Source organism: Neovison vison, chromosome 7 (assembly GCF_020171115.1).
Source record: "Neovison vison isolate M4711 chromosome 7, ASM_NN_V1, whole genome shotgun sequence".
NCBI lineage: Eukaryota > Metazoa > Chordata > Mammalia > Carnivora > Mustelidae > Neogale > Neogale vison.
This window is the reverse complement of record NC_058097.1, coordinates 125,568,038-125,593,133: the sequence shown is the minus strand read 5'-3', so window position 1 is coordinate 125,593,133 and position 25,096 is coordinate 125,568,038. Positions and strand designations below refer to the sequence as shown.

The 25,096-nt window shown below is 34.6% G+C and overlaps 1 protein-coding gene and 1 pseudogene across 2 annotated transcripts in view; one reads left to right on the top strand and one right to left on the bottom strand.

Moving 5' to 3' along the window:
- The window catches only part of CNTN5 (contactin 5), a 1,378,465-nt gene that overhangs the window by 974,817 nt on the left and 378,552 nt on the right, over positions 1-25,096 (top strand). For both annotated transcript variants that reach the window (XM_044258257.1, XM_044258256.1), the window contains one exon: positions 16,630-16,833. In XM_044258257.1, coding sequence (XP_044114192.1) covers positions 16,630-16,833 — 204 coding nt within the window. The remainder of the gene's footprint in view (positions 1-16,629; positions 16,834-25,096) is intronic.
- LOC122914629 lies at positions 8,129-11,589 on the bottom strand (annotated as a pseudogene).

Genomic DNA, 25,096 nt, shown 5'->3' with positions numbered 1-25,096 from the left:
ATATTCTATATATGTACATTATAGAACTAAAATCATGAAGGAGGTATTGTACTCTGCCTTTAAAAACAAAATGAAAACTGAAATTAAGGCAGCTAGTTTTCACCTATCATCTATTTACCTATCACCTATCTATCATCTCTTTCTATCTATCATCATCTATCTATCTTTTATGAAATGAAATAAAAAGACATACAGTAATCACCAAATACCTCAAAGTTAATCAGGGTATATCACTATTAGATTAATCTAGGTCAGTGGTACTTCCACCCCCATGGTATCGATAATATCTAAAGATATTTTTGATCATTTTAACTGGTATAGGAGCAGGGAGAGGTTACAAAATGCATTAGCACATAGTGGGTAGAAGGTAGAGGCCAGGGATGCTGGTAAACATCCTACAATGTATAGTACTGTCTTCCACAGTTATCTGGACATAAATGTCAGTAGTGCTGAAATTCAGAAACCTTTATCTAGATCATAGGAAGCTTATTGCATTAAGATAATATTTTATATAAGTGATAAGTTTATACAATATGTACAGTTTAGTTTTTAGAACCTTAAAATATTAGTATTACTGGAGAGTACTCTCAGAAATAAAGATACTGAATAAATTAATGAACTACTATTTAATAGAAAAAAAGGAAAGAAAAGTTATAGGAGATGAACAAAGAAGAGTATGGGATTTCAAAGTTATTAAATTTGGAATGGCCCCATAAAGGACAGCACCCTAGTGTTCTCATAAAAATACTATTACATCATCTAATCATATAGTATTTATTTAGGCATAGTATTACAACAATGCCAACACTATTAAGATCCCCTTGGTCACCTTCCACATACACACTTTCTTTTTTTTCCCTGATACAATCATTGGTGGAAATATTGGTGTTGGAGAGTACTTGCCAATGCAAATTATCATGCTGTGTTTTAAAACCGTGTTAGTCTTGTCTGAGGATTTCATCAGAGAGTTAATGAAATCAATGTATTGTTGCCATTCTATAGTAAAGATCCACCACTGGAAAGTATGTGCTCTTTTCCCCAGGTAGATTAAGTATTCATTTCAACAGCATTTCTTTTTAATTAAAATAAAAGTTCAGGCTAAGTTAAAAGTAATAAGACAGAAACTGTATAAAGATGCAAAATCCCAAAATGGTGGTCTGACAGCAAAAGAACTAATAAAAAAACAAGGATGACATGGTTTTTATTAGCAAGCATTCACCACAAACTTTGAATCAATAGTTTCCAGTAAAATAAACACAAGAAATAGGACTGTTCTTACAGGTTCTCCTAATTCATCATTTAAATTGTTTCTTTCATTTCCTCTCCCACTTCCAACATTTGTGAAAACAACTAATATTTATATTGTTACTTCTATAAATTCTATTTACTTTATACCAAATGAATTGGCACTATAAAATCCAGCCAACAGACTAGAATATTAATATTTGTGGTTTCATGTCCTTATCACATTATCTATCTTCTATCTATCCATCTATTATCTATCTAAAATACATATATTCCCAAGGCTTCTAAGAAAACATCCTCATAAATCACTTGATTATTTTATTTATTACTTTATGAAGGTCAAAACTGTACTCAATATCTTAATTTCCAAAAGATTTATGTTATGATACATAGTAGGAAACATTTTCACTACTGCATCCATTCTCTATTCACTCAACAATTAATTAATTGTGTGCCAGTCACTTTTCACAATACTGAACGGTATGGTGGTGAACAAAGTAGGTAAGGTTCCTGTCCGACGAAAACTCACATTGTGGTGCAGAGACAACAAATAAAATATAGAGATGGAGATGGAGCGACACAGAGAGAAAGACAAAGATAAATTATTTGATAGAACCGATTTAGGTAAGCTGGTCAGGGATGACTGCCAAAGGGAGTCATTTGGAGAGAGACATGAAAGAACTAGTGAGTACACAAGTATCTGGGAGAAGAATGTTTCAGACTTAAAGTAAAAAAACAGCTCTCATATGTTAAGTTGAAAACTGACATCAAGGCCAGTGTGGTTAGGATGGATTGAAGAAAGGAAAGATGGTGCTAAGGTTGAAGAGATAGCAAGGGCAAATTCATGAAGGGCCTTATAGAATTTATAAAACTCTATTACCAAAGGTTAAAGAAATAATATAAGAAAACATCTGATATCACTAGTGATGAATTAACAAAACACTGCATTCATCATCAGAAAGAGATTTATAAACTACTTGCTAGGCACTGTAGTGAGTTGGAAACTATTTCAGATTACTAGACCAATGGTACGAGATAACACTTTGGGGCAATTTCAGATATCCCCAACGATATTTAATGGAAATATGACATACTTCTTAAAGTTTCTAAATATAAATTAATTTAAATAATTGTATTTCTTAAATAGATGCCATGTTTGTACAGTAAGCATATGACATAGCCCCACTTTAGATGAATATATAATCTGGCAGAGAAGATGATATATACACATAGAACAGAAAACAATGAGAGAACTTAGCCAGCACTGATACAGGAGGAATGTGTTTTATGGATTATAATTAAAGAGTAGGGAGACCATATAATTTATTTTATAATCAAACTGGAACATTTCTGCAAGTGAAAGGGGGAACAACTAATAATCTTGCTGGGCAAAATAGTGCAAATTTCACTGTTCAAAGTAAATCAAGACACAAGTTAGTGATATGTCTATAGAATTCCAGAAAAGGAGAGTTAGTTGTAAATTAAAATGACTCCTGAAGTCTTCTTCAAGAAAATGATACCTGCACTTGGCTGTGTCTAGGATGTAACTAGGCCGAAGGAAGTTGAGAATAAATTCTAGTCTAGGGAAATAACATTATAAGAGACATATCAATTTAACAATCACCCTAAGATGAAACTTTGATGATTGTGAAAAGTTACAGACAATATAGGATGGTTAAGGAACAGATGGGTTGAGGTATAGTAGTAGAACAGACTAATAGATTTGAAATCTCGTGAAAAAGTCTTTTTTTTTCATTTATTTTTTATTTTCAGCATATTCATTATTTTTGCACCACACCCAGTGCTCCATCCAATCCGTGCCCTCTATAATACCCACCACCTGGTACCCCGACCTCCCACCCCCTTCCCCTTCAAAACCCTCAGATTGTTTTTCAGAGTCCATAGTCTCTCATGGTTCACCTCCCTTTCCAATTTCCCCCAACTCTCTTCTCCTCTCTAACTCCCCATGTCCTCCATGCTATTTGTTATGCTCCACAAATAAGTGAAACCATATGATAATTGACTCTCTCTGCTTGACTGATTTCACTCAGCATAATCTCTTCCAGTCCTGTCCATGTTGCTACAAAAGTTGGGTATTCATCCTTTCTGATGGAGGCATAATACTCCATAGTGTATATGGACCACATCTTCCTCATCCACTTGTCCATTGAAGGGCATCTTGGTTCTTTCCACAGTTTGGCAACCATGGCCATTGCTGCTATAAACATTGGGTTACAGATGGCCCTTCTTTTCACGACATCTGTATCTTTGGGGTAAATACCCAGGAGTGCAATAGTAGGGTCATAGGGAAGTTCTATTTTTAATTTCTTGAGGAATCTCCACACTGTTCTCCAAAGAGGCTGCACCAACTTGCATTCCCACCAACAGTGTAAGAGGGTTCCCCTTTCTCCACATCCTCTCCAACATATGTTGTTTCCTGTCTTGCTAATTTTGGCCATTCTAACTGGTGTAAGGTGATATCTCAATGTGGTTTTAATTTGAATCTCCCTGATGTCTAGTGATGATGAACATTTTTTCATGTGTCTGATAGCTATTTGTATGTATGTATTGGAGAAGTGTCTGTCTATATCTTCTGCCCATTTTTTGATATGATTGTCTGTTTTGTGTGCGTTGAGTTTGAGGAGTTCATTATAGATCCTGGATATCAACCTTTTGTCTGTACTGTCATTCAAGAGAGTCATTTAAAATCTATTGGTAGGCATATGACATAAATAGAGTAAAACTACTCTTAAACTCCAGTTTAGTGTGAGATGGGAATATTACAGAACAACATAGGGTATAAAATAAATAGATATTTTAATTCTACATAATCTATATCTTGCATGATAAATTGGAACAAGAATAGTATATAGGTATATCATTGGTATGCAAAGTCAAACCCCATTTTTTGCATAAATATATTTTTAAGTAAGATTAAGTGTTTTATAAAATTTTTAGAGTGACTGCCAGATTTATTCTGCAAAGAGGGTAAACATAAAATTACACCTTACACACACACACACACACATATATATTACATTTTATGTAAAAATAAGCACTTATGAATACTTCTATATTACTAAAATTATCTTAGCACTTTTTATGAACTTTCCAAAATTTTCTAAGCTAAGTATTATAATTATTTTATAGATGAATAAACAGAGCTGAAGAAGTTAGGTAATTAGCGAATACCACACAGCTGTTTAGGTGATGGTGAAAATATTCAAACACATTTTTGCATGGTATGAAGTCCATGACTTTCTATGGTGTCACATTACCTGACATGTGCTCACTGAATTGAGTCTCACGTGGCTTAGTTCTTGCACAGAAGTCTCAGTTAAAATAGGAAGCTGGGTACTTACTAACATATCTCATTTATTCTGCTATGATCAGTATTAGTACTACTGATATTATAAACTTTTCCTTCCACTAAAAATAAGAATTGAGTACTTGAATTAAAAAAAAAAATCAATCTTCCTTCTCTGCCCATTTTCTACTTGATGTATCTTGGTATTTCTTTTGTTGTTGTTGTTGTTTTTTAATTTAAATTCCAGTTAACATACAGTGTATATTGATTCAACAGTATAGTGATTCAACACTTCCATACAACACCTGTGCTCATAAGAACGAGTGCACTCTTTAATTCCCGTCACCTATTTTACCCATTCCCCATTCCATAACCATCACTTTGTTCTCTGTATTTTAAAGTCTGTTTCTTGATTACTCTTTTTTCCCTTTGCTCATTTGTTTTAGTTTTTAAATTCTATATATGAGTGAAATCAGATGATATCTGTCTTTCTTTGACTGATTTATTTCACTTAGAATTATACCCTCTAGCTCCATCCATGTTTTTGCAAATGCCAAGATTTCATTCTTTTTAATGGCTGAGTAATATCCCATCATGCATGCGTGTGTACACACACACAAACACACACACACACACCATTTCTATTTTATCCAGTCATCAGTAAATGGATGCTATATGGGTTGTTTCCATAATTTGGCTGTTGTAGATAATGCTGCTATAAACATTGGGATACATATATTCCTTTGAATTAGTGGTTTCATATTATTTGGGTAAATACATAGTAGTTCAATTGTTGGGTCATAGAGTAGTTCTATTTTTAACTTCTTGAGAAATCTCAGTACTGTTTTCCACAATGCCTGTGACATTTTGCATTCCCAGCAACAGTACAAGACCATTCTGTTTTCTCCACATTTTCACCAGCACCTATTGTTTCTTGTATTTTTTATTCTAACCATTCTGACAAGTGTTGCTTTGCTTTTCCCTGATAATGAAGAATGTTGAGCATCTTTTCCTGTGTCCTTTAGCCAGCTGTATGTCTTTGAAAAAATGTCTGTTCATGTCTTCTGCCCATTTTTAATTGGATTATTTGTTTTGGGCTGTTGAAGTTTTTTTTTTTTTTAGATTTTATTTATTTATTTGACAGAGAGAGATCACAAGTAGGCAGAGAGGCAGGCAGAGAGAGAGGAGGAAGCAGGCTCCCTGCTGAGCAGAGAGCCCGATGCGGGACTCAATCCCAGGACCCTGGGATCATGACCTGAGCCGAAGGCAGCGGCTTAACCCACTGAGCCACCCAGGCGCCCCTGGGCTGTTGAATTTTATAAGTTCTTTATATATTTTGGGTACTAACCTTTCAACAGATACGTCATTTGCAAATATCTTCTTCATTCCATAGGATGTCTTTTAGTTTTGTTGACTGTTTCCTTCACTGTGCAGAAGCCCTTTATCTTGATGGAATCCCAATAGTTTATTTTTGGTTTCATTTTCCTTGCCTCTGGAGACATATCTAGAAAAATGTTGCTATAGTCAATATCGGAGAAATTACTGTCTGTGTTCTTCTCTAGAATTTTAATTGTCTCCTGCCTCACATTTAGATCTTTAATTCATTTAGAATTTATTTTTGCATATGGTGTAAGAGTGGTCCAGTTTCATTCTTTTGCATGTTGCTGTCCAATTTTCCCAGTGCCATTTTTGAAAAGACTGTCTCTTTCCCACTGGATATTCCTTCCTGCTTTTTCAGAGATTACTTTACCATAAAGTTGTGGGTCTATTTCTGTGTTTTCTATTCTGTTTTATAGACCCATGTGTCTATTTTTGTGCCAGTGCCATAATGTTTTGCTCACCATAGCTTTGCAATATAACTTGAAGTCTATAATTGTGATTCCTCTAGCTTTGCTTTTCTTTGTGAAAATTGCTTTGGCTATTCAGGATCTTCTGTGGTTCCATACAAATTTTAGGATTGTTCTATCTGTATGAAAAATACTGTTGATATTTTGATGAGGATTGCTTTAAATATATAGACTTCTTTGGCTGCATACACATTTTAACAATATTTGTTCCCCCAATCCATGAGTGTGGGATGTTTTCCATTTTTGTGTCCTTTTCAATTTTTTTAATCAGTGTTTTACAGTTTTCAAAGTACAGGTCTTTCATCTCTTTGGTTAGGTTTTATTTCTAAGTATCTTATGGCTCTGGTGCAATTATAACTAGGAGTGATTCTTTGATTTCTCTTTCTGCTACTTCATTATTGCAACAGATTTCTGAACATTAAATTTATATCCTGTGACTTTACTGAATTTGTATCAGTTCTAGCAGTTTTTTGGTGGAGTCTTTGGAGTTTTCTATATAAAGTATCATGTCACATAGTGGGAGTCTGATTTCTTCCTCGCTGATTTGAATGTTTTTTATATCTTTTTGTTGTCTGACTATTGTAGCTAGGACTTCCAGTACTATGCTAAATAACAGTGGTGAGAGTGGACATTCCTGTCTTTTTCCTGACCACAGAGGAAAAGCTTTCAGTTTTTCTCCATTGAGCATGATATTAGCTGTGGGTTTTTAATAAGTGACCTTCATTTTATTGAGAAATGTTCCCTCTTAAACCTACTTTGTTGAAGGTTTTTATCATGAGTGGATGTTGTACTTTACCAAATGCTTTTTCTGCCTCTATTCAGAGGATCATATGGTTCTTGTACTTTCTTGATAAATGTGGTGTATCACATTGATGGATTTGTGAATATTGAGCTAAACTTCCAACTCAGGAATAAGTCACACTTGATCGTGAATGATTTTTTTAAATGTATTGTTGGATTTGGTTTTCTCATATTTTATTGAAGATATTTCTTGAGTTCCATTTAAGCAGTTTGTGTGCAGTCACAAGTGTCTTCTGGTGATCCTCATAAATCACTCTCTTAGTTTTACTTTTAACAGTAACTTCCTAAATCAGCAGTTTCCACAAAACAACTCGTTTTTATTCTTGGAATTTGATCTAAAACTAAATTTTTTAACTGTCTTGGGTTGCAAGGAAATTATAGGTTTTTTTCCATTTTTTAACTCATTTTATTGTTTATACATTGTCACATTAAAATTGGCAGAACTCCCATTATAGATAGAACAAAAACCTGTCATACAAGAAAAAATAGTGAAGGTTTCATAAAACTTAAGAGAAGTACCATGGTAACACAAGGATGGTGCAACAATCTCAGATGACAGTGCCAAGGTGTTTGAGCAGGTAGGAAAAATGGTGCTGCAGGGACATTTGGCCTGAGACCACTGCTGTTTCCTAAGAATTTCCAAATATGCTTGGTAAGCAGATTACTTGTAACAGATGAAAATGGAGTAGGGTACCACTTCTGCAGAATAAATTCTGCAAGGTCCTGGGAAGTGTCTACAAATGTCATCCTGATAAATGGTTGCTGAAGATGATTTTGCAATGGTAGTCTTATGACTAATACCCAGGGAAATTTTACCACCATTGAAATTCTTGGACCAAAAACTAAATAGCTACATATACCAAACCTACACATTGTGAATTAAAATGGTGCCATATTAGGGCTTATGATAGAACCAGACCAGGAAAAATTATTCCAGCAGATCTTCATTCTTCTCTTCAGTCAAAAGATTAACAGGCTCCATCACCTCTCCAGCTGCCCTATATTGCTCCAAGTCCTTCTCCAATTTTCCTGGAGAATCTTTTCCTTCTTTATTTTCTTTAACCAATAGAACTCTTCTGGCTCTCTCTCATCCAGCTTTCTGATGATATAAGCACGGGTATGTTCAATTCCAGGGACAATGGTATATGAAGTATCATTTACACATTTGTTGGTTATCTTAATAGCTTCATCCAAAGTAACAAAGGAAGTTTGAAGGGAAAATATTTCCATCAGTAATTCCACTGCTTTGACATAATTTCTCTTTAATTTAGCCAATTGTTCCCCACCTCTAGCTAAACCAGCTGGTTTATAACTGTCAGTTCCTTCACAGTAATGTTCAAATACTGGCAAAATAACACCTGATACATTATCTTTCTTATCTAGAATCTTCACATGTGATTTATTTACATTTTGGATAACTGTGGTGTTGATGTCCCCTGTTATGAACTTGGTGTCAGCAAGAATAAAGGAAGCTTCTTCATCACTTCACCCATCAGCACTTTAGTCCCTATTATCTTCTTTAGGATCTGTTGAAAACAAAGAGCTAAGGCATCAGACATTTTCTTCAGGAGGTTTCAACCTGTCTGTGCTTCTTTTAATCGAGACTTCATGATGGTCTGTGCCAAGCACGAGGGAAAGATTTTTAATTTGGTGTTTGCCTTACATTTTGATGGTAATTGTTCCACTCAGTCCCCTGACCAGGCATTGGTGGCTGCAACAATCTCCAGCCACAGGATCTTCCCCTATGGGTTCAGCTGTTTGTTGAAATTATAGTGTTTTTATTTCAGCTATTATAGTTCTACTAGTCTTATCATTTTGGAAAATATCACTGAATTTATCGCCAGAGTTAATTAACCAACAAACTAGAAATAGATTTACAAGGAAAAAATAATAATAAAACCCACACTTGTGGAAAATATCTAAGTAATCCATACTAAACAAAGAAGTCTGAACAAGTTGAGTTTTTAAGAAATAAATCCCTCTGTATCCAGGAATTAGAATTGTTAAACTTTAAGATGGTAGGGCACTGACCAAAGAAAAGCCAGTTTACAAAACTGAAAACTTCTGGGCAAATAAGTAAAACAGAAAAGGGGAAATATGGGAAAGTAATTAAATCAGGGATAACCAACATATTTTCCCCATTCTAATCTTTTATGCCCAAAGGATATGCATGCCTGAATATCTAACACTTGTACCTAACATGAATAATAGACTCACAATAATTATCACAATTAATTATTTTAATGATATTAATTTTAAAAGGCATATTCCTATTTTACACTTGATCTTAGCCAAAAGACCGAGAAGCAATTGGGCATATTCCTATTTTAAAATGTGTTCTTGAATTTTTCAAAAAACCCTATTATTCAAATTGGACTTTATCATAACATCTAGTTCACAGGCAGATTAATTTGAAGAGATTAACTACATGGAGGCTAAGATAATTATAAATGTAAATATATATAAATATAATTATGAAACTCAAAACCACCTGATTTTTGTAGGAGATCCCTTATAAAATTATAAAGAGCATACATTTCAAATTGTTCTTGTACCATTTATATTGTTAGTATAAATCATACCAACATTTTTATTTTTTCAAAGAAATCAACTAAAAAAAGTCTAGCCAAAAGTTTCATGCTACATGAATTCATACAAATGGAAATTTGAAGATTTATTACAGTGATTATATCTCAACAGAGATAAATATGTATTTTATGATTAGGATTTTTTTTTTTTCTGAAACAGGTGAGCCATAGGGACAAACCTCCAAAGCAGAAAATAAACCATTTCAGTGTCTTTTGATAAATAGACAATATCCACTATTTCTATACGGTGCATGAAAATGTGACAAATAAATTACATTCATTAAATATTTGCATGAAGGATTAATGAGTATTAGTTAAGCCATAAAAGCACAAAGAACATTTATGAAAAATTACATTGAGCATAAGAATTTGAGTGGGAGAGAATCTTGTTACAATAGTTTATCATACCTGAAGATTCTCTACTTCACCTATATGATAAATGTAACTTAAAAGCAACCAAATTTCCACATTTAACATGCAAAATTTAGGCAAATCGCAACTCTACAGGGTTTTGTCCTCTGTGATTTACTTACTAGAAGGGGGATAAATCATAAAACTCATATTTGTTTCCGTTAATATTTATGCTGCAATAAGTCTTCAAATTTGCACCATAAAATTTGCATAGCATTAAATTAAAAGAGGTAAAGATATCTTAAAAATTCACCATCAGTAAAAAATATTGAGTGTTTTGAATACTTACCTTATGAATTTTCTTTTCCTTTCAATACATAGAACTAAATTAAAATGTAATTATTTTACTTGTGTGAAAATGACAAATACCTTTTGGATAGAAGATCATATTTTACTGAATAGCACAGAAAAATGAGAAAACTTTTTTTTTTTTTAAATCAAGGTTTCCATTTTTCTCCCTTTGGAATATTACCCAAGATTAATGCTATCTACTCATCAAGCACTGCCATCTTGTGGACTCCTCTTGATTCTAGAAAATACTGGTTAATATAAAAATTATAAAATACAGGACTTTTGGGAGGCTAAATATTTGGAAAATTCTATAAATCTCAATGTTAGAGGAGATCCATGTTTGTAGTCATGCAGTAATATTGCTTTTACCCCCATGGACATCTGCATTTTAGGCACGCTCTGCTGCTATTTTACAGCAGGTTTCTGTGCCAGCAAGATACATTCTTCCCATGTTACATAGTGGAGACTGGTGTGGCTCTCTGACAATATAATTAGGTTGTGACTCAATAAGAATATCTAGAAACCTGCTTTTGTCTGGTAAATGGAATTTAAGTACTGCTTTGTTACTGTCAAGCATCAAGGTTTTAATTTGCGAAATTAGACCCCATATCATATATAGTTCAACCTAATAAGTACTTGAAACCCCTATTAACCATGTTTTCCTTTTTTATTCAAATAAAAATTGATGTTTAATAAGAATTCTTAGTCAAATTTTGATTTCTGTATCTTAGATTGCTCATCATAAAACTGAGTTACCTATCCTTGTAAGGATTACATAAATTAATATACATAGAGCACACTTTCTGGTACATACTAAGTGTTATAGAAGTTTACTGGATGCTATTGGTGCCGAACCCAGATCTCCTTAACCTGCTTAATATGCCTATCCAGCAGCTACCCATTCTCCAGAGAATTTCCCTTATCCAGGGAATTATCTCCTTGCCCTTATGGCACCTCACCTTCCTCAGTTAGCAACCAATATCCAAAAGGCTGAATCTTTTTACCTTCCACTGCAGTACTCACCAATTCTGCAGTTAAATTTGTGTTCCAGAGTCACAGGTAGGATTAGTCTTAAACTAATCTCTGGCAGGAACCACATCTTTGCTTAGCTGATTTTTCTGCCTTACTGTTTCCTGCCTTTCTTAATTCCTTCTCCTGGGAACAACTCATCAATAAATTACATTCCAGTAATCTCCTTCTCAGATTCCATTTCTACAAAACTGACCTTCACTGTTGTTATTATTATTACTAGGTGGTCTAATATTTTGATTTAATGAAAATGAATTTAAATTACCTTGGTTATGTCTAATGGATGGCTCATACAGTCCTCCAGTAATTCTCCATGCATGTCTTTTCTTTATGGTAAACTCTTGATAAGCACATTGAGATGATCTTCCCGAGCAAAATTCTAGAGTACATATATTCTGTTGTTGATTAAGAGCTGGGATCTCTGGGCTTGACAGTGAATTGTGAAAAGTCTAGAGTGAATGCTTTTTAATGCAAAGTTCCAAGCCTAGGTTGAACTTGTGCCACTGACAAGCATACTGGTAAATAAATGCTGGTCCCTGACCTGATGGAGTTTACAACTCAATAAAAATAATTTAAAAAGCCCTTAGCAAAGCAAGAAATTCAGGTTGCCTTTTGAAAAGAGTTAGCAATGACCTTTATATCTAGACACAGGGTTCTTGGGATTTAAAAACAAAAAGTCTGCTGCTGTGTGAAGCATTCCACAGAGAAAGTAAAAATAGCTTACTGTCACCAACGTGGCGTAATCGCTTGAACTCTATGACTTGGAATTCACTTACTCAGATTCATTTGAGTTACAGATCATGAGAAAATGACAATTTACTACTGTTTCTATTACAAATAGTCTTTTCTTTATCTTTTATTTTGCTAAAGGTGTTTTGAGTTATATGCATATAAAATTTTATCTTGTCTTGGTGACATATTATAATGTTGAAGCAGAACTCTGCTGCTTCTGACTCTAAATAATAAACTAATGAAAATACATGTCTCATAATTTTTTTGAAAAAAGGGGAATTACTACTTTGTTTTGTTCGACAAAGATAACTGAAATGTAGAGTAATAATACAACCTACCTTTGTATTGAAGCAATTTCATTTTTTTAAACATGACAAATGTTCTCTCATATTCTTGACATCGATAAAAATGTCTTGATTCCCTAAGCACTAACCAAGTGTCGGGTAGACAGCTTTATCCTATTGTTATTCTCAGGATCTTTGCCTCTAGCTCTGTTTTATAGGTGAAACTCTTAACATTTGTAAAAATTAAATCCAAATGTACAAGGTTAAAGGTGAATCTGCACTGTATCGCACCCTGCATTACACCAGGTCATTTATCCTGACCTAACAGCTATTCTTACTGAATAGTTACATTGAACACTCTCATTTAAGTGGCTTACCATAGTCCTCAGCACAACATATAACGTAAAACTTACTATCCCATTTTATGGATAGTGAAACAGAGATTCAGAAAAATCAGAATGTAATAATTTAAGTGGCATAATATAATGATAAAATATAGGTTTAGAGTGAGTTGGACAAATTTTAATTTTTCCTCTGATATGTAATTCGTCTTAATTTTCTACTGTTTCCTTTACCTGTTTGAACCCCAGACTTTTGATAATGAAGATGATTATAACAATAATAATAACTCACTACATCTAGTTCTGTAGTACTAACCTTACACAAAATACCTCATTTAACCTACAATTTCCTCCATTTTATAGATGAGAAGAGTAAAACTTTAATTCAACTTTAAAAGTTGAATAAGTTGCCCAAAGATGGATAGTCGGTAGATCACACAGGCGTCTCTGAAATTCTGATCTTTGTGATTGTGAAGTCCATGGTCTAATTCACATGATTCTGCCTTCTAACAGAAGTGGGGTGATGGGGTTGGTGGGGTTGGAAAACAATGTAAAGTGTGTCTTTCATAGTAAAGTCTTAAGTCAGTTCCTTTCCCAGTCCCTGGGAATATCCTAAGGAGTGTCTTGTATATAATGATTTGTCACTATTTAATTGTTGACACTTCCAGTTACCTTGATCTCGGTCCTCATCCTAAATCTATCAGCCAATATAATTTTTATATATGATCCATCTGTGACTTAAACTGCTGAGTCAGCTTTCTCAACAAAATGTCAGTGATCATGTCTAAGCACAGGAAAAATGACTGACAATCATGGAGGCTTTAACTTGAGAGAGAAGTTGGACCACCTCAAAATTTAATGTCCCTTAAATTTTACCTAATTTACCTGGTAGAATAAATCATTAAAAAAAACTTCATAGTAACTTTGTAAACATGACCTTTTGTTTTCTGTTCACAGACAATACATTCCAGACTGTTAAACTGCCTACATTATTTCTCAGTGTCTTTATTTAGCCTCGCTTTAAATGCTATCTTTGACTCATATTCTCAAGGCCAAATAAGTCTTTACTTTTTACTGAGATTTGAGTGCTACCGACCTACACACAATGCCTCTAATCCTCAACTGCAGTCTGATTTTGATCCCCATTCATTTATTAAAGTTGCCATTCAGTGATATCCCAATGTCAATCTTAAGTAAAATTTCCCTTTATTTTATTGGGACTTTTTCCTTGTTTGACATTACTTAATCTTATGGAAAGAGTAAACCATTGGCACCTATACCACTGCATTTTCTTTATTTCCTTGTAATCTTTCTAGTAGTCTCTTCTCTCTTACCCTATTTAATACTTTCTTACATTCATTTAGATGTTTGTGCTTCCTGGAGTATCTCCTCACTATAACCACCCCTCTTGATTTGTCTCACCTTCTTAATTGGATTCAATTATACCAATATACTGACAATTCTTAAGTTTAACCTTTACCTCAGATTTCCTTTCCTGGACTTCAAACACATATTTGTCAGCTGCTAGAATTACTTACCCAGATTTGCTTTGCAGACTTCCAACTTAAAAATGTGCTGAAAATGAAAAAATAATCTTTGTCCCTAATCTAGTTTGACTTGGTGTATTTCCACTGAACCTCTTGGACCATCCTCTTCCCAGTCACTCAAGGAAGATATGGGTATTCCTGGACAAGTACTATTTGTCTCTTTCTTTGCCTTACCTCTGATATATTTCTTGGACCAACATCTTTCTTCCCATCTTTATGATCATGGTTCTGATTCAGATTTCTTCAGCCTTCACTTTTAGTATGCAATACCATCTTATTGTTCTCTCCTGCAATTAAATCCAACCTTTGCAGAATCACCAGAATAACCTATTAATGTATGTATCTATATCAACCCTTTCTTGAAAAACATCCAGTGGTACCATATTACATATAAGATTGACCACAAGCTTCTTAATATAAGATACACACACCATGTTAATCTTTGTTTAATAATTTGGATTTGCCTCTAATCTCTCCAACCTCTTCTCTTACCACTCCTTTTCTTGAAATTGTTAGTCCAATAACACAAAACTGTTTGCGGTTGTCCATTCATACCATCCAATCCTTGCGTGAATGAACCTTCTCTTGGCCTCTTTATTCAAAGATACGTTTGCCTTATAAATTTCTCTAATACCAGATATTATATCAAATTTTATTTGCCAAATTTTGGGGCACCTGGGTGGCTCAGTGGGTTAAGCCTCTGCCTTCAGCTCGGGTCATGGTCCCAGGGTCCTGGGATTGAGCCCCACATCTGGCTCTCTGCTCAGCAGGGAGCCTACTTCTCTTCCTCTCTCTCTGCCTGCCTTTCTGCCTGCTTGTGATCTCTCTCTGTCAAATAAATAAATAAAAATCTTTTAAAAATTTTAAAGAATAATTTTTATTTGCCAAAATTAAAATCCTAGTTTTACTCCACCCATATCTCCAAAGAACTGCTACAGACTACAGTCTGTCCGTTTTAGTAAAAGCAAATACATTCTTCTAGGTGCTCAGTGAATCAGGCCCCAAACCTAAATCCTTGAGTACTCTTTTTCTCACATTTCATAATGAATCCCTCAGCAATTCCTGTCAACTCCCCAATCACAGTTTTACCAGAAACCATACTGTCACTACCATCACCACTGTAATACGAATCATTTCTTTCATGGCTTTTTTGAAAATAGTGTCTTAGACTAGTGGGCATTATTCCTCCCGCTTCTCCTCTGCATGCCTGCTTTGTCCTCACATTGTCTTTTCTCTACCCACTAGTCAGAGAGAACTTTTGAAACATAAATTCGCACGTTCTTCTCACCTCTATCACTTTCTCTAACATGCTTTAGTTTTCTTCATAGCACTTATCACCACTTGACATACACTTGTGTGTTCCTGGTTTCTTCCCACTAAAATGAAAACTCCATGAGACCACAGACTTTCTTTATCCCCCACTCAGAAAAATGCCTGATCTACTGTGATTCTCAACCAAAATTTTTGCATAAATGAGTAAGTGAATGTAGCGTAGGTGTCTCTTATTTCAGGTAGTTTTCATTGCTTAGCATGGTTGCTTAAGTACCCCTCTCCAATGCTTTCTTTACAAAAGAGTACATATCTCCATTTCTTTTTTTTTTTTTTTTTTAAGATTATTTATTTATTTATTTGTCATAGAGAGAGAAGCGAGAGCAAGCACAGGCAGACAGAGTGGCAGGCAGAGGCAGAGGGAGAAGCAGGCTCCCCGCCAAGCAAGGAGCCTGATGCTGGACTCGATCCCAGGACACTGGGATCATGACCTGAGCCGAAGGCAGCCGCTTAACCAACTGAGCCACCCAGGCGTCCCCATATCTCCATTTCTTTATTCCATATTGAGTGATAGGCTTGGGTAAATCTCTCACTAGGTTGATCTTTGAGAATGAGAAACTATCTCTCTCATCTTTTTCATTTCAGTAGTATCATAGTGCCAATCATCCAACAGACATTTAACACACTTTGGAATTGAATGGATGGATGGATGGATGGATGGATGATGGATAAATGTTAAACAGCCTTTAGAAACATTTAAAATCTTCTTATTAAGAACAATAGTCATTTGAACATATAATACTAAATTATATAGCTATCTGGATCAAATATATATCGCCTTGCAATACATCTAACACAGTAAATAATTTGCTGTTTGAGATTTCACTGTTAGTAAAATAATCTGTATATTTCAACAATGAATTTTGTGTATTTTCAGAGATCATCTATAGCTGGGTATTTAATGAGTTCCCTTCCTTTGTGGTGGAGGACAGCCGGCGGTTCATTTCCCAGGAGACAGGCAATCTGTATATTTCTAAAGTCCAATCATCAGATGTTGGCAGCTATATTTGTCTGGTGAAAAACACAGTGACTAATGCTCGAGTACTTAGTCCTCCAACGCCACTCACTCTACGTAATGATGGTAAGTTGCATGTCCTGGATTAAAATGGTTAGCCACCTCAACTGTGAAAAATAAAGATGTATTTCTAAACATGTAAGCCTAATACAAATATTTTTTAATTGTCATATTTAAGCATTCTACGTTTTTAGTCTGAGATTATGTATACCTTAGAATAAAAGTTTTGACATAGGAAAGTGATGATTTTTTGTTGAGAACTATTAACCGTAATATTATCCTAATCCCAAAGAAAGAGGGAGCCTTTGAAAAGATGAATTGTAATAAAGCCTTCAGTTTTTTCTTTGTTCTTTAGTGCCTCTATATAACATATGTGTATGAATTGCAAGAATTTTATAGGTTCACTTTTCATTACTTTTTTATGTTAGCTACCTTCAAACTGAATGTTCAGCTTTTAATACTTCATGGTATAGTTATAATTGTTATTAGTACTTTTCCAATAATAGAAGCAGTTGAAAATTTAAATTTTAAGTGCAATTCATGCAGAAATTATGATTCTATAATTATAGGTATTGCCATCTATCTAAAGTATCTTCAAATTTAAACACCTCATTTGTAGTTACAGACATTTACAGTTAAGCATTGCATTAAAGAAGTCAAGTGCTGTATTAACAGTTGATATATGATATGTAGCTTGCTCTGTCATGCAATGAAAAATCCATGAAGTGATTAAGGAGTGAGCTTTAGAATCCTGACTGATTTTCAAGCTTAAAAAATAATCTATTTCAACATTACTCTTTTATATGCTTAGTTTTAGAATATATGCTGCAGCACCGTACACTGAGTTTCATCACAGGATTTTTGCTGACTATACAGTTTCTCATTTTATATATTTGACACATATCTACATGTACACATATATAATATATCCTATCTGGTAAAGAGTACACATACAATATATAGTTTAGAGATAAAGAAGCCAATATTAGAGACATGAAGGGACCTGCCAAAAGTCACATAGTAGGTAATACCATGGAGGAATAGCTGGGAAAGAAGAATGGAAATTGGGAAACCAATTCAAACTATTGAAAATCGCCCACTGAGAGATGATGAGGGACAGAATGAAAACGCTGGTAATTGCATTGGAGAGCAGGAAATATGGGGGATATTGAAGAGGTAGAATTACTAAAATTTAATAATTAATTAAATATAAGACTCTAGGAGGAAGTTTTGACACAGTTCATGAACTGTGTGAAGATTCTCTTCAAAAGAAGAGATAACATAGATAAAGAAAGGGTTTGAGGATTTGGTAAATGTGAGGAATTCAGTTTTTAATATAATGAGATGGAGTTTTCTTGGGAAATCCATGTGGAAATATGTGGTAAGTATTTAGATATATATGCCTAATATATATAGAAGAATGCTAGGCTAAAGAAAGATATTTAAAATTCATCATTGTGTATTCCCTCACTGTAGTTAAAGCTGTGACTGTGAATATATGGTGTCAACATCAAGATTATATGAAAATGTCCATAGGGTGAAAAGAAAAATGAAACTAGATATGATTTTTAAAATTTACTTAGTTAAAAGCTTATAATTAAGGTGATTTTCTATAAACCATTGCCATAATGTTTCTGAGCATCTTCTAAGTAATTCCTGAAGAATTTAGAACATCTTTACCTAAAATTATAAAAATTTGCTGACTAGCAAATAAATATTTCCATTAACACTATCCATTTATGTAAGAATGTACACTTGGATAGTGACTGAGGTTGACAAGGGCTGTCTTATTTTCACAACATTGGTCTAAACATTACACTGACCATCATGAGAGAAAGTAGTGCATATATAAATCAGGATCCAAAAGCAGATACTGGGTTCACTAGTACTTTAAAAGTTCAGTACTCAGGCCCAGATGATTTCCTTAACTTTATCTTTTGTCTTCCATGGTCCAACATTTCAAGAATAATATAAAATAATTTTTATTGTTATTTAAACTTCCTTGCCCCTCTGTCTTCTATTGCTATTGTTTGGAAAAACTTCAACATAGTTGAATTCAACTATGCCCTTAATCTGTGACTGCCTTGAGAATCTGAGAGCTGCGACAGAATTACACCCACAATTGATTCATGATCGATTCAAATGGGCCTTCAGGAGTGTCTCTCAGTCTTATTAAGTTTCTGTGGATGGCTAACTTCCCAAAGAAGCATCTCTGCTTTCCTTAAACTGGACTGCCCCATCACCAGCATGTCACAAAAACTGTATGTTATAACATTCATCTTCCTACTAACAAAATTAAATCTAACTACATCTGATTCATACTGTTTCTTCTCGCAAACTATTTCAGTAGAATTGTTATACTGTCCCTCCACCTAATAGCACCAATCCCTCCATTCTTAACTCTTTCCTTTGGCCTTTACAGGACATTACACTGTTTCATATATATCTAGTACTATGTCTATTAAACTAATATTTTTATACTAACTGAATTTACTGATGCAGTTGACATTGTTGACTGCTTTTTTCTTTGATAAATATTTGTATTTTAAAAAATCACTTGAGGGACGCCTGGGTGGCTCAGTTGGTTAAGCAGCTGCCTTCGGCTCCGGTCATGATCCCGGCGTCCTGGGATCGAGTCCCGCATCGGGCTCCTTGCTCGGCAGGGAGCCTGCTTCTTCCTCTGCCTCTGCCTGCCATTCTGCCTGCCTGTGCTCGCTTTCCCCCCACCCCGATAAGTAAATAAATAAAATCTTTAAAAAAAAAAATCATTTGAGCAGTACTACATGAAAGACTTAATAAAGCCAATAAAAAGTAAAATGAACTGTTATATTAAGGTTAGCATTTAAATTAAAAAGAAACAGTTGGGAAAATTGTTCTGAATTGCAATTTTATCATTCAGTGACAGTTTTATTTAAAATTTTATAAGAGGAGTTTGAAAATTCACATGTCTTCTTTCTGTGAATGATCTAGGGTTATTGTTTCCTTTGTGGATTACTTTTTCCTTCTACACTACATTTATGTCCTTTTGTCTGCTACTTTTACTGTTACACTTTTACAAGTGTTCTAAACTTTTCCATGGAATAACTGTAAGGGCTGAAAATTAAATTTATAAATTATTACTGTAAATTGTTATTTACAAATTATTATTTTGTAATTATCACTCAATATCATATTGCTACAGGTTTTTAACCTATTTTTAGATGTGTGTGCTATACTAGATGTGTTTTTAATAAGTGAAACTTTGAATATAACAAGAAAAATTAGGCAAGGCTTTGATACACATTCAAAGTGTATCAAAGATTTTGATACACTTTGAATGTGGGTTTTCTTTTTTTTAAAGATTTTATTTATTTATTTGACACAGAGAGAGAGCACAAGCAGAGGGAGCAGCAGGCAGAGGGAGCGGGAGAAGCAGACTCCCCACTGAGCAGAGAGCCAGATGGATGTGGGGGCTCAATCCCAGGAGCCTGGGATCATGACCTGAGCCAGAGGCAGATGCTTAACTCACTGAACCACCTAAGCACCCTCATTTTTTTTAAAAAAAATATTGAATGTAGATTTTTCTTAAAATTCCAGATACAATTAATAGTTTTAATAATATTGTTGAAATATAAACACAAGTCATCACAAAACAAATGGTAAATGAAACCATCAAGTCTGGTAAAGAAAGTCCATGAGAAAAGTATGACATAAAGAGACATGAACTGAAGAACAAATCTTGCATAATCCAAATTGCTTTGGAAGAGTAAAAAATAAAAATCCTACAAAAGATAATGAGAAGTCAGAGAAGTTATAGGAAAAACAGAAGTGTAGCATCAAGAAAGCCAGTGGAAATGAGTATTTGAACAAGATGTGAGCATACAGCTCAGAATGGTGACTTGGTACATGTATCTGTTGCCTGTTCCCTTTCTGAGACCTTACAAGAAATCCGTATCTTTAATGAGAATGCTGGAGAGAAAGTATTACATTAACAAATGAGACATTTTTATACATTTTTGGGAAAATAAGGAAGGATGTGAATTAAAGTATTAAATAGATGGAGAAGACTGAAACTTAAAATTTAAAGGATCTAAAGAAGGGACCAAGGACCATATGTTTAGTGGAAGCCTAGGAAAAGCTTTGAAATCAAAGTTAGTTTTGGAGGGGGGCACAAGAGTGAACAAAGAGGGATTAAAATATGTATGAAGAGCAACTGTTTCAATGCAATATTGGAATCCCACTCCTTCCCTATACCTACATGCAAAAAGAGCAAAGGACAGATCTCTTAATAATATAAGTGAACTTTTCATGGAAGGTTGAAGTAGTTACTATGATAATGATGTACAGTATAAAACCTTCTTATTCTGGCATTTGAGTGTCTGCAGACTGAAAACCAGTTCCATGCCCTCATATCAAAACAGAGCTGTCAACACACTTCAACTAGATATCCTCCACCCCTACCTCAGAAGGGAACTAATTGTATAGTTAACTCTCACCAACTTTCAAGCTTCTCAAACTTTACATTTATATGCAATCTAAGAGTTTTTATTAAAAAATTACTGAGCTTTCTGAATGGTTATAGAATTCATATCAGAATAATGTGTAAAAAATAGGAAACTTTTAATATTACTCCGAGAGGCACAGATTAGACTGAAATCATTTTTAATTCAAAACTTTCATATCACTATTTGATCTCTCCTCAAAAAGAAAGTAATTGAAAAGTATATTCATAAGAAGGACATATTCCTGAATGTTTTCCCAAGTAGGTGGCATATATTAAACACTTAGTCTGAAAATAAAAATAGAATACAATTGTGGATGGATCCATTTATTTTAGCACAGTCAACTGCAATTCCTGCTGGGTTGTACAAACCTCTCTATGCAGAGACAGGCATTGTAATGGATATTTCTGAAAACTTGGCAAACACCTCTGCAGGGGTTTGAATATAAAAATTACATTTAATCTGCTGTGACCATACAGTTAGTTATGAAAATCATTTCAAGAACATTTCATCTTTACACTTCTCTGGAAAAAGAAAAAGTAGACCTTTCTAAAAATAATAGAAGCTATATACATAGGCACTTTATAAAATGTATTATTGTAGAATGTAGGGTCTTAGCTAGGTTTTTCTTAAAGTTTCCTAAAGCTTGAAACAAAATGTGCTTTTAGGTAGTTAATTGGAATGTATCCCTGAGAGGAGTGAGGGATGGGTTGGACATGAAGCATGAAATAATGCAATGGAAAGTTGCATTATGGAGATGACCACTTCTATAGGCCACTGGAGCTTGATCCCAGGGGACCAGAGCCTTATGAACTGCACTCAGAGCAGTATTCTTGGTGGACACATCATTGACCTTTCATCTCCCAGGCCCTGAAGTGGCACCAAAAGCAGTTAACTCTGCGCTTGCACTGCTGTTCTCGAGCTGCAACTCTGTGAAACTTGTTGCTCCTGCGCAGACTGGTCACAGGAGTACTTGAGTGGTCTGGCCAAGACTGTTTGAACTGGCATGTAATCCGGGTCTAAAACGTAGACGGTGACGCTTTAGACCGGAAGCGCATGAATGACGTGATCACGTTCCCTCTGTTGACCCTGTGTGAAGTCATCCTCACACATTCACAAATGTGTATCTCATACCAACTATGTGTTAGATAATTTGTGAGGTACTAAGGATTTAATGGAGGACAAAACAAATACAGTAATAATTCTCTTATAGTTACGAGGGAGGATATTACCCTAAATACTGAATGTAACTTGCATCCTAAGATCTGCTTGGTTTCACTGAGTGCCCCCAAGGTCAGTGTCATATTATCATTTAATTAAAACCAAAACAAACAAAGCTTTTATGAGTAATACCAATTTTTGCTAATAGTTTGGAGGATAATTAGTGAAGTTCTAGCTTCCATAGTAAAGTTTATTGAACACTCCCCTTTAAACCACATCTTTCTTTTGCCAAATTTTTATTCCTCCAGCTGCCACATCTCTTCCTCAAAACATTTCTACCTCTCCCACAGCACTGTTGCCTCTAGTCTCCCTTCAGGGTCTAGCTAACCCTCTCTTAATTATGACTATTTCATACTTTTATTTCTCCTCTCATCTGTGTCCTCAGTCCAATTTTGAAGATTTTTTTAGCTAATTTTATTTTTGTGTAATCAACATTTATGTTTAGTTACTACTCATGTAAGACATTGTTCTAAACACTTAATAAGTGGTAAAGGATAGAAAATATATAAAAGCAAATGTTAACTAAATGTTTTTACTGATATCATACAAGATATTATACACATTTCTAGAGATAAAGAAAATAACCATACTCTGATAACAAGTTTAAGTCTTTGAGAAGATATAGCAAAGCATCTTCTTACTATCCATTATGTACAGGACCAGGCTACTCATTTCTCTTTCAGTACAGATGGGATCTTTTCTTATAAGATATCCTTCCTTCCTAAGGTAGAATTCTCTCAGCCACCTCCTCTAGGGCTATAATGGCTCCACAATGGTAGAAAGAGTATAATAGAAAAAGAAGAAAGAAAGAGGGAAAGAAAGAAGAAAGAATGAAAGGAAGGAAGAAAGGAAGAAAGAAAGAAAGAGAGAAAAAAGAAAGAAAAGAGACAGAAGAAAGAACAAATGAATGAACTAAAGAAAGAAAGGGAGGGGGGGAGGGAGGAAGAAATGGATGGAGGAAGGGAGGAAGGGAGGAAGGAGAGAAGAAGGAAAGAAGAGTGAAAGAAAGAACAAATGAATTGATCCATGACCCTTTTCCCATCTTTGGAGTTGGAGAATGTAGTAGGGGGAAGAATAATTGAAGAAATAACTTGAGAAAGTGAGTAGGAATGGATTCAGAGTGCTTACAGAAAGATTGGCCTTTGTTGGAAAATTTATCACTTGTCACAGTGAGAAAAAAAGTAAAAAGATTGTAGATACAGATAACCTACTATTTGTTGGTGGGAAATCTGATGACTTTTTTATTGAAGTACAATTAATATACATTTTAATATACAGTGTTATATTAGTTTCAGGGTATAATATAATGATTAAAAAATTCTATACATTTCTCAGTATTTATCAAAACAAGAGTACTCAATCTTTATCTATTTCACCCATTCCTATCTATATTTTTTTTTTAATGAGCTACAGGCAAAGTCATCAGGTGAGAATTTATGTGTGGACAATAGGTTTATTTTTAAAACAAGAATTGTGTCAACAAGGAAATTAGACACAGCTCCATTAATTTACTACTGAATAATTAAGATCCTATGAGCAATGCAAGGATAAAAAAAAAATGGCATGCCCTTGAAGACTGTGGTAGGCTAATTCTAATTCCTAGAAACTTTAAATGTTACTTTTATGGTAAAGAGACTTTGTAGATGTGACTAAATTAAGGACTTGGTATGCAGATATTACCCTTGATTAGCCTGGATCACTCTAGATAATTAGTGTCAGCCCTAAATGTGGTTGCCAATGTTCTCATAAAAGGGAGACAAAGGAAGATTTGAGCACAAAAGCAGTAAGGACAATGTGATGATGGAAGCAGAGAATAGAGAGATGTGCTTTGAAGATGTTGGAAGGGCCAGGAGCTATAAAAGAAATACAGCTCAAGAAGCCAGAAAAGGCAAGGAAATGGATTTTCTCTAGAGCCTCCATAGGGAAGATAGTCCAGCCTTCAAGAGGGACCACCTTAATTTAGGCCAAATGAAATTTTAATCTTCAGATTTTAAACTTCTGACCTCCAGAATTTAAAAGACTGTGTTAACTTTAAACTACCAAGTATTTTGTTAAGGCAATCATGGAAAACTAATACAAAGAGCAAACAGAAATCTAGAGAAAAGTACTTTTACTTGTCCTGTGGAATATTTGTGGTTCCTGAAGCAGTATGTGAGAGCTGTCTTATTCCTGTTTGCAAGAGTTGATGGTGTACCTCTTTTCACTTCTTGATAGCTTGATATTTTTGTTCAAAATTTTCGACTTAAGATAATTCCTGGGAGACTTGGAAAGCTTGTGAGAAGAGCACTTCTACTCCCGTATATTTATATATGTGAAGGAAACTAAATAATATTAAGGCTTTATGTCAAATTCTGTAGGAATATAGAAACTTACTTGGCTTTTTAAAAAATTTTTTAAAGGTTTTATTTATTTATTTGACAGACAGAGATCACAAGTAGGCAGAGAGGCAGGCAGAGAGAGAGAGGAGAGGAAGCAGGCTCCCCGCCGAGCAGAGCCCGATGTGAGGCTCTATCCCAGGACCCCAGGACCCTGACCTGAGCCGAAGGCAGAGGCTTTAACCCACTGAGCCACCCAGGCGCCCTTATTTGGCTTTTATTAATCTTTTATTTATTTTGCTGTATGTCCCT